This window comes from Macrosteles quadrilineatus, unplaced genomic scaffold, assembly GCF_028750875.1.
Source record: "Macrosteles quadrilineatus isolate MER2022 unplaced genomic scaffold, UCM_ALF_1.0 Scaffold_3__2_contigs__length_128488019, whole genome shotgun sequence".
Lineage (NCBI taxonomy): Eukaryota > Metazoa > Arthropoda > Insecta > Hemiptera > Cicadellidae > Macrosteles > Macrosteles quadrilineatus.
Genome location: NW_026542596.1, coordinates 63216688 through 63232027, shown reverse-complemented (window position 1 = coordinate 63232027; position 15340 = coordinate 63216688). Strand labels below are relative to the sequence as shown.

The 15340-nt window shown below is 36.6% G+C and overlaps 1 protein-coding gene across 1 annotated transcript; it reads left to right on the top strand.

The window, feature by feature from the left end:
- The first annotated feature begins 2006 nt into the window (after nt 1-2006).
- LOC128990877 (probable pseudouridine-5'-phosphatase) lies at nt 2007-15085 on the top strand. Its single transcript, XM_054413506.1, has 5 exons — nt 2007-2224; nt 3952-4028; nt 6934-7152; nt 7951-8183; nt 14405-15085. Exons 2-5 carry the CDS (start codon nt 3971-3973, stop codon nt 14582-14584), a joined length of 690 nt encoding a protein of 229 aa, XP_054269481.1. The 5' UTR covers nt 2007-2224; nt 3952-3970; the 3' UTR covers nt 14585-15085.
- The last annotated feature ends 255 nt before the right edge of the window (nt 15086-15340 follow it).

Here is a 15340-nt window from a genome sequence, read left to right as displayed (position 1 = left end):
TGAAAATAAAACATACAGAATTGAAAACCGAAACAACATGAATTAAAATCTATATCTGTACATTTTTAAGCTGAGTCAATATTGTCATAGTCCAGTAACCAATCTTTTGTAAATACACAAATACCATAAGCTGCTTAAAAAAAAAACAACAAAAAAAACAGCTGTTACACCACTTGCAACGTTGCCAGTTCGAAGGCCGCGGCCTGGAGTTAAAGGCGGCCGTGCGTTGCCACTTCAAAGGCCACGGCCTGGAGCACGGCCGCCTTTAACTCCAGGCCACGGCCCAACCATGATCTTCCTCAATGATCCCACCAGATAATATCGCAATCTTTATATTGAACATTGTAACCATTAGTTACTAGTTACTATTTTTAAAACGAATATAACCATGTTAATAATTTTGCAGCCATGTGACTTAAGAAAGTGTTCTGTCAAGGCCAACTTTAACAGGCCGTGGCCTTCGAAGTGGCAACATCGCAAGTAGGGTTGAAACAGCTGTTTTGTTTGGAACCGGCTAATGGTATTTTGTGTATTTTTTTAAGAATACAAAAGCTTGTTTACTGGGCTATGAAAATATTTACTCCAATTAAATGTACCTGAAAATACAGAAATATATAGGTCTAATGACACTTGCAATAATATATTTACACTTATACTGTTGACTTACAAGACACTGTTACTGTTTGGTAAATACATGTAAAAGTTGGTAAGTGGTGATCGATTTCGATTGGACACTCCAATCATCATCAGACCCAATAGGCGAATCTACATGTAACCGTCTTGTAAGTCAACAGTATAAGTGTAATTGTGTAAATATATTATTGCAAGGGTTGTTAGACGTATAATTTCTGGATTTTTCAGGTAATTTAATAACACGTACAATGCTAATCAAGAAGTCATTAATTAAATGTACAGAAATAGCTTTTCAAATTAGACATTGTTTAGGTTTTCAATGTTACATTTTCAATATTTTAATAAATGTATGTTCATAGATTGAAATTTAAATTAATAATACGCGAATTAATGAGGTGGTGTCATCTGTCTGCCATGTTATCTTATGGGACGTCTAGCGCTAGACAACCACAGACAACACCACTTGCAACGTTGCCAATTCTACCAGTACCAGACCGCGGCCTGGAGCAATGAATACAATCAATAAAATGCAAGCAATAAAATGCTTGTATTCATTGCCTGGAGTTAAAGGTGGTCGTGGTTCTGTATTAGATGGCAATATCATAGATAAAGATAAAACCTAAAAAACATACTCCTATGTTTTATCTATGGCAATATTAAACCATTGACTATTAAACTGAAGAAAGAAATCAAAATGAAAAAAGATGTTACCTATCGAACCACACGAAACGGCACACGGAAGATTTCTCAGGTGCCGTTTGACGTCACTAACTGCTGACATCACTTTGAGGGAACACCAATACCGCAACGATACGGCATTGAGCCATCGGCCTCGGTGGTGTAATGGATAGCGTCGCGGGCTGATAATCCGAAAGTACCGGGTTCAAATCCCGCCGGCGGCACTAACTTTTTATCAGCAATTTTTTTCACATCAGCAAGTTTGGTTGGTTTGGTTAGGTTATGACAGTTATTTTATAATTGAAAAATTATAAAATTGAATTTTAGGCATTTATAATTTTATTTTATTAACAAAACTATTTTTTTTATTAGTAAACCTTTATTCGATTCTTCCATTATCAGCACGTTTGGTTAGTTTGGTTAGGTTAAGACAGTTTAATTTAATAATAGAAAATTATAAAATTGTCTGTTTCTTCAGACGCAGCAGTTAGTGACGTCAGCAGTTAGTGACGTCAAACGGCACCTGAGAAATCTTCCGTGTGCCCCACCGTCGAACCACAGGGTTGCATATTTTATACCTAGGAAAGCCGGCCAATTGTGACAATGTAAAAAGATTTTAAACTTCTTCCTAACCTAAAAAGTAAATAAAAATAAACATAGACGATAGACATGACTGACTATAGTGACTATGTAATTGTGATTATATTTGAGTTTTAACTTAACTTTTTTTTTTAAATTTAACTAAACATACATCATACATCAATTATTAATGTATGTTTAGTTAAACAAAACTATGTTAAGAAATTTTCCTGTGGTCAAATTTAATTGAAAATTTTCCTTAGTCCAAATAGCAGTCAAATTAAACTTAAGAGCAATTAGGCTACATCTAACAACTTTCATATCCAACACAAAGGTAATGTCAGGCAAGAGTAAGCTAGGTACCTAAGTTTCTTAGCAAAGCAACAAAAATTTAGGCCAGATACAATACAATACAATATTCTTTATTGTTAATTCGTCAAGAATTACAATAGTGTCAATCATCGTAATGTTTAACTTATTTAACGATAATGTTTAACTTATTTCTAAAGTAGTCTTTACCAAACTAATTGGGTACAGTTCCACCTCCACGAGAACCTGCAATAATATTTTCGGATTTAAATAGGCCTAACGTTAAATTGATAAATATCGATATGTATTTGGTTCGATACTAGGAATATTGTAAGTTACTGAATTTAACTAACTTAGGCCTATGCTATACAATATAAATAAATATCCCTGCCACAGCAAACATGCCGACTAAGCAAATTTCCATTTGTCTGAATTGATTCTCAATTAAATCTAAGTATGGTAGGCCTACTTAAATAGCCTAATATTAGGTGTAATGAGTAGGCTACCTAGGTTTGCTGAAACAAGGAAACTAATAACTTAGTGCATTTTTTGAAAAATATCAATACCTAGCTTAAAACAGTAGACTCCCTGTTTTCTGGACACCTTTTAACCGGACATCGGTTTAACTGGTCTACACACAGTGGAAATTACATCTCTTTAACTGGACAGTTTCTATCAGCACATCGGTTTAACTGGACTAGATCGGCAGAAAGTGGGCGGTACTGAAATGGCTGTTCTCGTGGGAAAGATTTGAGACCAGTGATCACGTGTCTAAATGCAATGCTTATTTTTTACCCCATAAAATCCTCCATAAACCCCCCTTCCCATGGTTCGATCATGCTGGTTTGCGAACTCATTCAAGTTTATCCTGCCTTACACTTTTTGTACAAAAATTACCGTACCGGTACTCAAGTTATCGCGTTCACGGACATATATAAGTATAGGTGAGTCAGTGGCTGAGTTGGTAGCGTCAGGGACTTTGGGCCCAAGGCAGCGTGTCGTGGGCTCGGATCCTGGTCAACTGCCGCAAACATTTTATCAGTACAGTTCACCTTTGTACTGTACCGGTTCACCCCTTGCTTTGTTGGATAGGTTCCATGCACAGATCTGTAGTCTATTTGGACCGGCAAATGGCAAGGTTAAAAGAGGCCGCCAACCTCTTTAAAAAATATATAAGCTTATATACAAATTTGAACCAATGGTTTTTTTGGCCTCTGAGGACATCAAATTGAAAAAGTTAATCGGTCCTGGGCCGATAGCGAGTAGATACTTAGCTATTTCCCGATCTAGGAAAATTTGCTAAAACCAAAACATTAATGAATCTTTTTCTTTATTTTATCCTTATATTGGTTATTTTCTAAGATGTTTAAGAATAACAACATGGAAGACTGGAAGAATGAATTTTTGATTTATATGACGTGGTTACCGTATCGTATAAACCGTCACCTAAAGATTTAAAACAATTTTTGGTTAAATATTGATAGTTGTAATATTCATGAAATAAATATGAAAAAAACCTTAAACATCATGAATCATGTTTTTGGGAAAAAAATAAAAAAAAATTTCTAATCAATACATCGAATTAGATAGATTGATATATCGTTTCATCCAATAAAATGTCTCAGGTTCTCTGCAGAACTGTACCCAACAAATTAATATATTTTACCATCATAAAGTAGTTTAGTTATGTATATATTTTTTTATTACAAGTGTTCTACCAAATCTGCAAACTTTTTAAACTTTTAATTCCAGATAAGTAAGTTATCAGAACATGGCAGATTTGATACCAGTTTCTCATGTAATATTTGATTTGGATGGACTTCTTTTAGGTGAGTAATATTTATTCAATTTCTTTCTTAATCAAACAACTTCTTACTAGCCTAGATTATTTAGGTAGGTAGTGGCCCAATGTAAAAAGGTATGAAAATTGATAGTAGTAGCCCCACTTCTATGAAATAATTAGGAACTGATACATGGTGTCTACTCTCCGGGAAATTCGGGAAAACCGGGAAACCTCCGGGAATTTGATCTTACCTTGAAATGTCCTGGAAAACTCCAGGAATCCACCCAAACCTCCGGGAATCCTTAGCCCAGTCATCGGAATCGTCGCCTAACCGAAACACTACCGCTTTTGTTGCCACGATCGCGGGAAACGATTATCGGTGTTGCCGAAACCGCAAGATATGCTCACGGGTATTGCCGCGATCGCGAGTGACGATTATCGGTGTCGCTGAAACCACGAGATATGCCTACGGGTGTTGCCGCGATCGCGGGAAACGATTATCGGTGTTGCTAAAACCGCAAGATATGCTAACGGTTATTGCCGTGATCGCGGGAGACGATTATCGGTGTCGCCGAAAGTGCGAGATATGCCTACGGGAGTTGCCGCGATCGCGGGAAACGATTATCGGTGTTGCTAAAACCACAAGATATGCTCACCACGGGTATTGCCGCGGTCGCGAGAGACGATTATCGTTGTCGCCGAAACCACGAGATATGCCCACGGGTGTTGCCGCGATCACGGGAGACGATTATCGGTGTCGCCGAACCCGCGAGATTTCCTCACGGCTATTGCCGCGATCGCGGTAGACGATTATCGGTGTTGCCGAAACCGCAAGATATGCCTACGGGTATTGCCGCAATCGCGAGAGACGGTTATCGGTGTCGCCCAAACCGCAAAATATGCATACGGGTGTTGCCGTGATCGTTGACGGTGTGACGTTTTGTCGCTGGTGTTGAAGATACTGCAAGATATGCTCACTGATATTCCCACAATCGCGGGAGATGATAACTGGTGTCGCCTTACCTACCAGTTATATTGTTTTATTATGTTGTATAAAATATTATTCTTTGGAAATGTTTTGTTTCAAATAATAATAATAATCATTATTATTAATAATAATAATAGCCTAATAATAATCATTTTCATTTATTAGCGGGTTGCGATTAGTTAAACGGGTTCCGATAGTAGCTCCTTAAAATTCAGGAATTTGTCTTGAATTCTCCTGGAAAACTCCTTGAATTTTTCAAACCAGGTTTAGTAGACACCATGTGATAAGTTAACAGGTACCGGTAGCCTAATGTAAAACCAATTATGTAAATTATTGTGACAAGATGAATGACGGGAACCCCCTTGCTTGAAACAATTAGGAACTGATAAGTTAACAGGTACCGGTAGCCTAATGTAAAACCAATTATGTAAATTATTGTGACAAGATGAATGACGGGAACCCCCTTGCTTGAAACAATTAGGAACTGATAAGTTAACAGGTACCGGTAGCCTAATGTAAAACCAATTATGTAAATTATTGTGACAAGATGAATGACGGGAACCCCCTTGCTTTTTTACTTTTAATGTTATTTGGGGCATCTATAAGAGGACAAAAACTGATGTCGCCCTCCCAGCAGGTGCACAACTTGTTGGGAGGGGGAAGTAGTGTGGAGGTGCGTTCTACAATATCGCTCATATTTCATGAACCAGACACGATAGAAACATTTCAAACTGAAGCATTTTCATTGGTAGCTGTACCTAGATTTTTGTTTAAATTTTATACTTAAAAAAGCCTGGTGTTAAAAACAGCTTATAATTATTTTCTTGCTAACTCAAGAACTCCGTACATATTATTTTAAGGAAAGAACACTTAGTGTTTTGTAATTCAAGTGTTGAACATAGAATACACTCCAAACACAGTACTATTCATTGTTTTATGGGAGTTGTGTAGGCCTAGGTAGTTAAACGGTATTTTGACTTAAAATTTTTTATTTCAAATAAAATGTTAAATTACTCATTATTATCATTGGTATGGGATTTTTCATTGTAAAATCTTTAAAGCAGATGCGGTTTGTAATACAATGCCATTTAAAACATGTTTCTATCGTGTCTAGATAACGAGATATGAGCGAAGTTCTAGAACTCACCTCAGGGCTACTTCCCCCCCCTCCCACCAAGTTGTGCACCTGCTAGGAGGGCGACAACATCGGTTTTTGTCATCTCCAAAGTGCCCCCAACAACAATCAAAAGTCAAAATGCGTTACACTTTCAGTACCTACCCAATTTTTACAAGTTTGTACTACATGTTGATTTCTGCCGCGCAGCGGCGTCACCGTGCTGCTTTATCGGAAACCTCGCATAACCTTGTAATATTTCGATTTAATTACCATATAAAGTCACTTTAGTGTGTTAAACATATTATGCATGATGAAAAACTGTACTGTTTGTTGTTTTAAAATTCTTTTAAAGGGTAGTTTAACGTTATTTAGGGTTTTTAAATCAAATTTTTAAATAAATTGTTAAATAATTCAATTAATATCATAGATACGGGGCTTTTCCTTGATATTCTTTTCAAGCAAACGAAGTTGGTAATAAGTTTACAATGCCGTTCAGAGCTCTTTTCTGATCGTGTCTAGTTCACGGGATATGAGCGATTTTCTAACACATCTCAGAGCACCTTCCCCCTCTCCCCCCAAGTTGTGCACCTGCTGGGAGGGTGACAACATCGGTTTTTGTCATCTCCAAGAAGCCCCCAACAACAATCAAAAGTAAAAAAGAGTAACACTTTCAGTGCATACTCAACCCCCTATTGATGTTGGACTATAGGCCCTTGTGCTCGATGTTACACCCTTGTAATTTTTATAAGATAAACTTGTACGCTTTCTGATTGATAATGATTAGTATGTGTAATAACCGCTCCACTACCCAGGTACATAGTTATGAACTAAATCCTTAACTTTCAGATACTGAAACTATCTACAAAGAAGGAGTGGTCAAAATTTTAGCCAAGTTTGGTAAATCCTATTCAGATGACCTGAGACTAAAAGCAATGGGTACAAAGGAACAAGAGTTCTTAAAAATACTCCACGAAGAGCTGGAGCTACCCTTATCATTGGAAGAATTTTCCAAAGAATACTTGTCACACTTTACTGTTGCACTTGCCAATGCAGAACTAAAACCAGGTAGGTCCTGATCTCATATTGATTTGTTTACTAAGTGACCTGCAACCCTACTTTAATATTAAAGTTATTTGTAGAGTATTTTTTTACTGTATAGTTCCATGAACTTGTAATGTTAAATTGGGTGTTGAGTTGGCAGACAACAAGATATGGTCACATAAGTGTGTTGCCTTGACCGTTAAATGATCACAGTTTCACCAAGAATGCAAAATATGGCAACAAAACGAGTGTTGTCGCGAAAACGATCACGATACCACCCGATACCACCAGAACACAGATGTTTACGCAATGGCGGGATATCATCGTTGCTTGCTATGAAATATTTATTCATTGGCCAATGCTGGCCTTTCTGCAGGTCGGATGTGGCCCAGGGTCGGTAGTTTAAAGACCCCTGCCCTAGAGGATGGCCCTCTTTAATCTTACAACAAATCTGTTCATTTTGGACACGTATAATTCCTGAAAAAGTGTTATACAATAATTTTGTTCTTCTTTTCTTACATGTTTGGTTTATTTTGCCTGTTAGTAATTTTCAAACACTAACTTTTAACTATTTTAAACCTAGACAACAAATAAAGATCAAATCGTTTTAATTTATGACGATGATCTTTGACACTCATTTGAGGATATATCAATAGCAAGACCAGTTATAAAAGATATTAAGTTTACACTCCAATCAGTAGCCTTTATTTGCTGGGATGTAGGTAGTAGTATATTACTTAAACAGTTATAACGTGAAGCCATTTAATTTTATAAAAAAACCTATTTCAGACATAGTTTTTTCAATTTCTAAGATTGTTCAAGGTGCAGAACGCTTAATTCAACATTTCCACTCCAAAAGAGTTCCGATGGCTGTGGCTACTAGTAGTGGACAAGAGACTTGTGAGGTCAAGTTGAAGAGATACTCCCTGTTGTGTTCTTACTTCAGTCACATCGTCATGGGAAGCTCAGACAGCGAGGTAGTCAAGGGTAAACCTGCGCCCGACATTTTCTATGTTGCTGCGCGAAGATTCAAAGACGTCCCAAGTCCAGAAAAAGTAAGGCGTGGATACATTTATTTTAAATATCTTATTACAAAACCAAAGTTCTTTACCATGCATGTTTTATGCATTAAAAAGGTTTTTTTCCTACAGTTACCTAACAATGTACATGTTCTCTCACTGATTTGAGAAAGCAAAGTGGCCAATTCTCTCATCAGTGAGACAATGTTAACATTGTCTCACTCTAATTACTTTGTCTCACCCCAGATTTGCAACGTGTAGGCACGAAACAGTGAGCGCGTAACATGCAGACAACGTCGTATGCGCGCGAAATACGTTGGCAGCACTGGCTGTAAATCAGCTGGTCAGCTGTTGTACTGTTGTATTTGTCACTTCACATTAAATGTTATATTAAAAGTTCACTTCTGTGTAAAAATATGTTACGTTTCTTCACCAATTTATTTGTTTTATGGTAACTGTAGGAAAAGTATAATGTGCAACTCGAGTGCAAAGTACAATTGCCTCACTCGAGAGAGCAATTTCTCTCGAGTGAGTCAATTGCTCACTTTTCTCACTAGTTGCACAAATAACTATTGTTAATGTAACAAAATGACATTTGTTAACTACATTCCCAAATCCAACTTTGATAATTTCATATTACTTTTGAATAATCTTTTGCGTTTTTCCAAGAAAAAGGTGGGATACACACCATCAATAATTTCACTTTGTTTTGTTATTTAACATTTTGTTAACTCTCCAGCAAAGGGAGTTGTCGATTTTGCATACAGCCCTAGTCCTGTATATTCTGGATCCGTCCAACGTTTGACAATATGTTTTCTTTTGACCAAAGGATTAGGAAATTAATTTTTAACCGTGGCTAAAATATTTTAGGGCAACAGCGCACTAGCCCGACCACGACCATCCACTTACGGCCAGTTTTACAATAAATGTACCTGTATTGTTTTGTGCGGTTTAGGGATTGATGATTACTTCTGCTATGTTGCAGCTTGATTTTGACTCTAGAGTTTTTGTATGCCTTTTAAAAAGAGGCCCGTCAATATATCTTCAAATTGATTTAGTTAGTTCTCCATTTAATTTTGCAAAGACTCTCCTTCTGTAGACCTGGTAGCCAACTTTGAAATCACCCAGTATTGATTTTATTTCCTTATGATACAAATGCTAAAACAGTCTCAAGTCTTCAAAGTCTATCTCGACACTGAAGCTTGGCGTGAATTCGTCATAGTCAATGTTGTGGCCGTGCTCTAGACACAAGAAATACAACTGCTAGCGGAGATTTCGTTTTGGTTGGGCAAGCGTGCCATAACACTTTTTGTATTTATTGAATTTTAGTTAATGTTAGAAGCCAGCTAATAAACACAACAAAATGTTCCACAATCCCATAAAAAATATGCCTTTTTAGGTCCTCCTTTGTGAGTTTTCAGGTAATTTTTATTTGATATATTTTAGACTAAATAAAACGATTACTTGGATTTTTAACACAACTTGTATAAAATACTTTTATTTTGAGCCTACAATACAATTGACCCAAGTTTAAAAAAAAAAAATCAAAACCATCTTGGTCTAACAAGCTTTGATAGTAAACTTGTTATAAACAACATGAAATTACACTATTTTTTTTTTGTTTTAACAGTGTTTAGTTTTTGAAGATTCGTACAATGGAGTGATGGCAGCTAGAGCCGCTGGCATGAAATGAAAATGAAATGAAATGAAAAATCCTTTATTTTTTCAGGCAAAGTTAGGGCCACATGGCCCTTTCTTACACTTAACCTGACATTAAAAATATAACATAAATAATGTAACATAGGGATAACTTAATCTAATTAAACATAAAATATTTAACAATTCAAGTACCTACATATCTAAAAAAAACATAAAAATTTAACAAATAGAAAAACACATTCACACACTCTCGCATACACGCATCAGCAATCGCGCAAGGTAACAGTAGCCCTAGGACACGCCAGCCGAGACCATCTTCTCAAAATAGAGCTTTTTCAGTGCCGCCACAAACTGGGAACGTTTTTCAAGGGTCTTAATGCGTAGGGGTAGGCCGTTCCACAGACGACAAGCGGTAACAACAAAAGCCCTGCCATAAGCTGTGGTCACATGATGAGGTATCCGCAATGTAATCGAAGAATAACGAGACATTCGTGAACTACCCTGAGACACAAATTTAAAATCGGATTTGAAATATTTTGGGGAGCCTGTTTTCAAAATTGAAAAAACCAATGACAAAATTTTAATGAATCTTTGATCATTTAATTTCAGGATGTGTGCCTCAAGGTAGTATGGCGTGATATGCTCCATACGTCGCAGACCATAGACAAATCTCAAACAATAATTCTGTGACCGCTGGAGCATACCCGCCTGAGTCGCAGTCAAGTCATTGATCAATGAGTTGCAGTAACTGAAGTGGGGTAGTACAAGTGATTTGATCAAATGTAGTTTAGTGTGTTGTGGTAAAAAATTCTGTAATCTTTTCAATGAATGTATGGAGGCAAAAACCTTTTTTCGTGTGTCCGTAACTGCTATGTCCCAAGTAAGTGAAGAGTTGAAAGATATACCAAGATTCTTGACATTGTCGTAGTATGGAAGTGCTTTGCCATTAACTGTGATTGGGTTTATGGAGTCTAAGTCAATTGAAGGTCGAAGTCGAGAATGGCTAATGACAATCGGTTTCGTCTTTTCGTGATTTAGTCTCAGTCCATGATTCTCAGTCCAAGTAACAATTCGGTTGACATCTTCATTGATCCTTCTGACACAGTCGTTTTCGTTGTTTGCAGTAAAATGGTCATAGATTTGTAAGTCGTCAGCGTACATGTGGTGTTTACAGTTGACCAAGGTCGAGTTTATGTCATTGACGTACAGTACGAAGAGCAGAGGCCCAAGGATTGACCCTTGAGGCACACCGCATGTAACAGTCACCAAGTCTGATCTCGTGTCACCAATCTCCACACATTGCTGCCTATCTGACAGATAAGATCTCAGCCATTTAAGAGAATTCTGGGAAAACCCTATGGCCCGTAATTTCTGAACCAGCAGGTCATGATTAACACAGTCAAATGCTTTAGAAAAATCAAATAGAGTTAGAATCGTTCCTTGTCGACGCTCCATAGCAAGTTTTATGTCTTCAGTCACTCGAAGGAGTGCTGTCTCTGTACTGTGTGCTGTCCTAAAACCAGATTGATAGTCAGATAAAATGTTGTTTTCTGTGATGAATTCAGTGATTTGACAGTGAACGATTCTTTCTGGCATGCAGGTGGTGATGGTTCCTGAAGATAAAATATCTGAGGAAATTAGAAAAACAGCAACAGTCGTATTGAGTTCTTTAGAAGAGTTCACTCCAGAACATTTTGGCCTACCTGCCTTTGACAGTTAGTTGGTTGTAAACATTTATTGAAGATCCAGCTGTTAATAATTTTATACAGTAATGTACTCTAAGTTAGGTAACACAGAAACTGTTGCTAAAGCTGTGTTTTCCTAAATGCGGAAGAGGGAGCGGAGGGCGGAGAGCGGAAAAGCGATTAACATGGCATTCCGCTCCGCTTCTAGGAAAACAGTAACCTAAGTACAGTACCGGTACCTAAGACAAGAGGAGTCCGCGCTCCGCTTCCTCGCCTCGGAAAACCCAGCTTTAAAGTGTATTTAATTCTAAACCAACATTTCTTGCAAGTGAGTCTTTAGACACTTTTGTAAATTTGTATAAACAGAATCCACTATAGGGAAGATAAGGTTGATGTTATCCGACCAAAGTTTTATGTTGTTACTGTTTTCATATTTTTACTTAATGTTGTGTTTAACCATTTCTTAGGATAGCAGTATTTATTTATTATTGTTTGTTAATGTAAAAATTGTTGAAATATACCTGTTAAAGTTGTAATGTTAAATTGTTTTATTTCATTTAATATCTCCAAGTTATTTAATAATAAGATACGGTATTATAAACTCGGCTCCAGACTGTGCTTTTATTAAGCACGTAATACGTGTACGCTTGAAAGTAAGCTGGCAACACTTAAAGATATTGCGACTACGATCAGCTGGTGCAGCGTTTCCCATTTTGTTCAATGTTTGGATTTAACCTAACCTAAAAACATGTTGTACAGTGTTTGAAAGACTAATTATTTGATTCATAGTAACTGTAGGAAAAATATGATAGGTCAGGACGTGATTGAGCCATGCGAACGAGCTCATCTTGAAAATTAAGAAGTTAAACGGGGCAAAGCCCGCGGGTACAGCTAGTTGTGTATAAAGTTGCAAAATTCCAACCTATACAAAATTAATGCAAAAACTACAAACAGAAATTATGTATACAAAAATAGCCCGAGTGTTTAACTGGTATTTCCTTGATAAAATGGCCAAACAGAGATCTTCTCAAAATGAAAGCAACAAAGACAAGTATTTTTTGTGGGCATTTTTACTGCACTGGTTCCGACACTATTGATGGTTACTTACCTTCAGTCAGGTCAACTATACCACAGAACATTGCTAAGCAGTAACACCAACATCGGCTATCGTTATAAAATTTGGCAGTCCATTGCATGTTGTGTTAAAATTACACATAGTTCACATGACACTAACACAATTATTTACTTTTATAGTGAAATTATAGGCATAGGCTACATCACATATTTGTAGAGTGGCATATCAAGGGCGGTTTTTAACATTAAAATTATTATTAGTTTGAAATGATTGCATACATTATATAAATACTTCTAAAAAGTTCTTTACCATGCATGTTTTATGCATTAAAAAGGTTTTTTTCCCTACAGTTACCTAACAATGTACATGTTCTCTCACTGATTTGAGAAAGCAAAGTGGCCAATTCTCTCATCAGTGAGACAATGTTAACATTGTCTCACTCTAATTACTTTGTCTCACCCCAGATTTGCAACGTGTAGGCACGAAATAGTGAGCGCGTAACATGCAGACAACGTCGTATGCGCGCGAAATACGTTGGCAGCACTGGCTGTAAATCAGCTGGTCAGCTGTTGTACTGTTGTATTTGTCACTTCACATTAAATGTTATATTAAAAGTTCACTTCTGTGTAAAAATATGTTACGTTTCTTCACCAATTTATTTGTTTTATGGTAACTGTAGGAAAAGTATAATGTGCAACTCGAGTGCAAAGTACAATTGCCTCACTCGAGAGAGCAATTTCTCTCGAGTGAGTCAATTGCTCACTTTTCTCACAAATAACTATTGTTAATGTAACAAAATGACATTTGTTAACTACATTCCCAAATCCAACTTTGATAATTTCATATTACTTTTGAATAATCTTTTGCGTTTTTCCAAGAAAAAGGTGGGATACACACCATCAATAATTTCACTTTGTTTTGTTATTTAACATTTTGTTAACTCTCCAGCAAAGGGAGTTGTCGATTTTGCATACAGCCCTAGTCCTGTATATTCTGGATCCGTCCAACGTTTGACAATATGTTTTCTTTTGACCAAAGGATTAGGAAATTAATTTTTAACCGTGGCTAAAATATTTTAGGGCAACAGCGCACTAGCCCGACCACGACCATCCACTTACGGCCAGTTTTACAATAAATGTACCTGTATTGTTTTGTGCGGTTTAGGGATTGATGATTACTTCTGCTATGTTGCAGCTTGATTTTGACTCTAGAGTTTTTGTATGCCTTTTAAAAAGAGGCCCGTCAATATATCTTCAAATTGATTTAGTTAGTTCTCCATTTAATTTTGCAAAGACTCTCCTTCTGTAGACCTGGTAGCCAACTTTGAAATCACCCAGTATTGATTTTATTTCCTTATGATACAAATGCTAAAACAGTCTCAAGTCTTCAAAGTCTATCTCGACACTGAAGCTTGGCGTGAATTCGTCATAGTCAATGTTGTGGCCGTGCTCTAGACACAAGAAATACAACTGCTAGCGGAGATTTCGTTTTGGTTGGGCAAGCGTGCCATTACACTTTTTGTATTTATTGAATTTTAGTTAATGTTAGAAGCCAGCTAATAAACACAACAAAATGTTCCACAATCCCATAAAAAATATGCCTTTTTAGGTCCTCCTTTGTGAGTTTTCAGGTAATTTTTATTTGATATATTTTAGACTAAATAAAACGATTACTTGGATTTTTAACACAACTTGTATAAAATACTTTTATTTTGAGCCTACAATACAATTGACCCAAGTTTAAAAAAAAAAAATCAAAACCATCTTGGTCTAACAAGCTTTGATAGTAAACTTGTTATAAACAACATGAAATTAAACTATTTTTTTTTGTTTTAACAGTGTTTAGTTTTTGAAGATTCGTACAATGGAGTGATGGCAGCTAGAGCCGCTGGCATGCAGGTGGTGATGGTTCCTGAAGATAAAATATCTGAGGAAATTAGAAAAACAGCAACAGTCGTATTGAGTTCTTTAGAAGAGTTCACTCCAGAACATTTTGGCCTACCTGCCTTTGACAGTTAGTTGGTTGTAAACATTTATTGAAGATCCAGCTGTTAATAATTTTATACAGTAATGTACTCTAAGTTAGGTAACACAGAAACTGTTGCTAAAGCTGTGTTTTCCTAAATGCGGAAGAGGGAGCGGAGGGCGGAGAGCGGAAAAGCGATTAACATGGCATTCCGCTCCGCTTCTAGGAAAACAGTAACCTAAGTACAGTACCGGTACCTAAGACAAGAGGAGTCCGCGCTCCGCTTCCTCGCCTCGGAAAACCCAGCTTTAAAGTGTATTTAATTCTAAACCAACATTTCTTGCAAGTGAGTCTTTAGACACTTTTGTAAATTTGTATAAACAGAATCCACTATAGGGAAGATAAGGTTGATGTTATCCGACCAAAGTTTTATGTTGTTACTGTTTTCATATTTTTACTTAATGTTGTGTTTAACCATTTCTTAGGATAGCAGTATTTATTTATTATTGTTTGTTAATGTAAAAATTGTTGAAATATACCTGTTAAAGTTGTAATGTTAAATTGTTTTATTTCATTTAATATCTCCAAGTTATTTAATAATAAGATACGGTATTATAAACTCGGCTCCAGACTGTGCTTTTATTAAGCACGTAATACGTGTACGCTTGAAAGTAAGCTGGCAACACTTAAAGATATTGCGACTACGATCAGCTGGTGCAGCGTTTCCCATTTTGTTCAATGTTTGGATTTAACCTAACCTAAAAACATGTTGTACAGTGTTTGAAAGACTAATTATTTGATTCATAGTA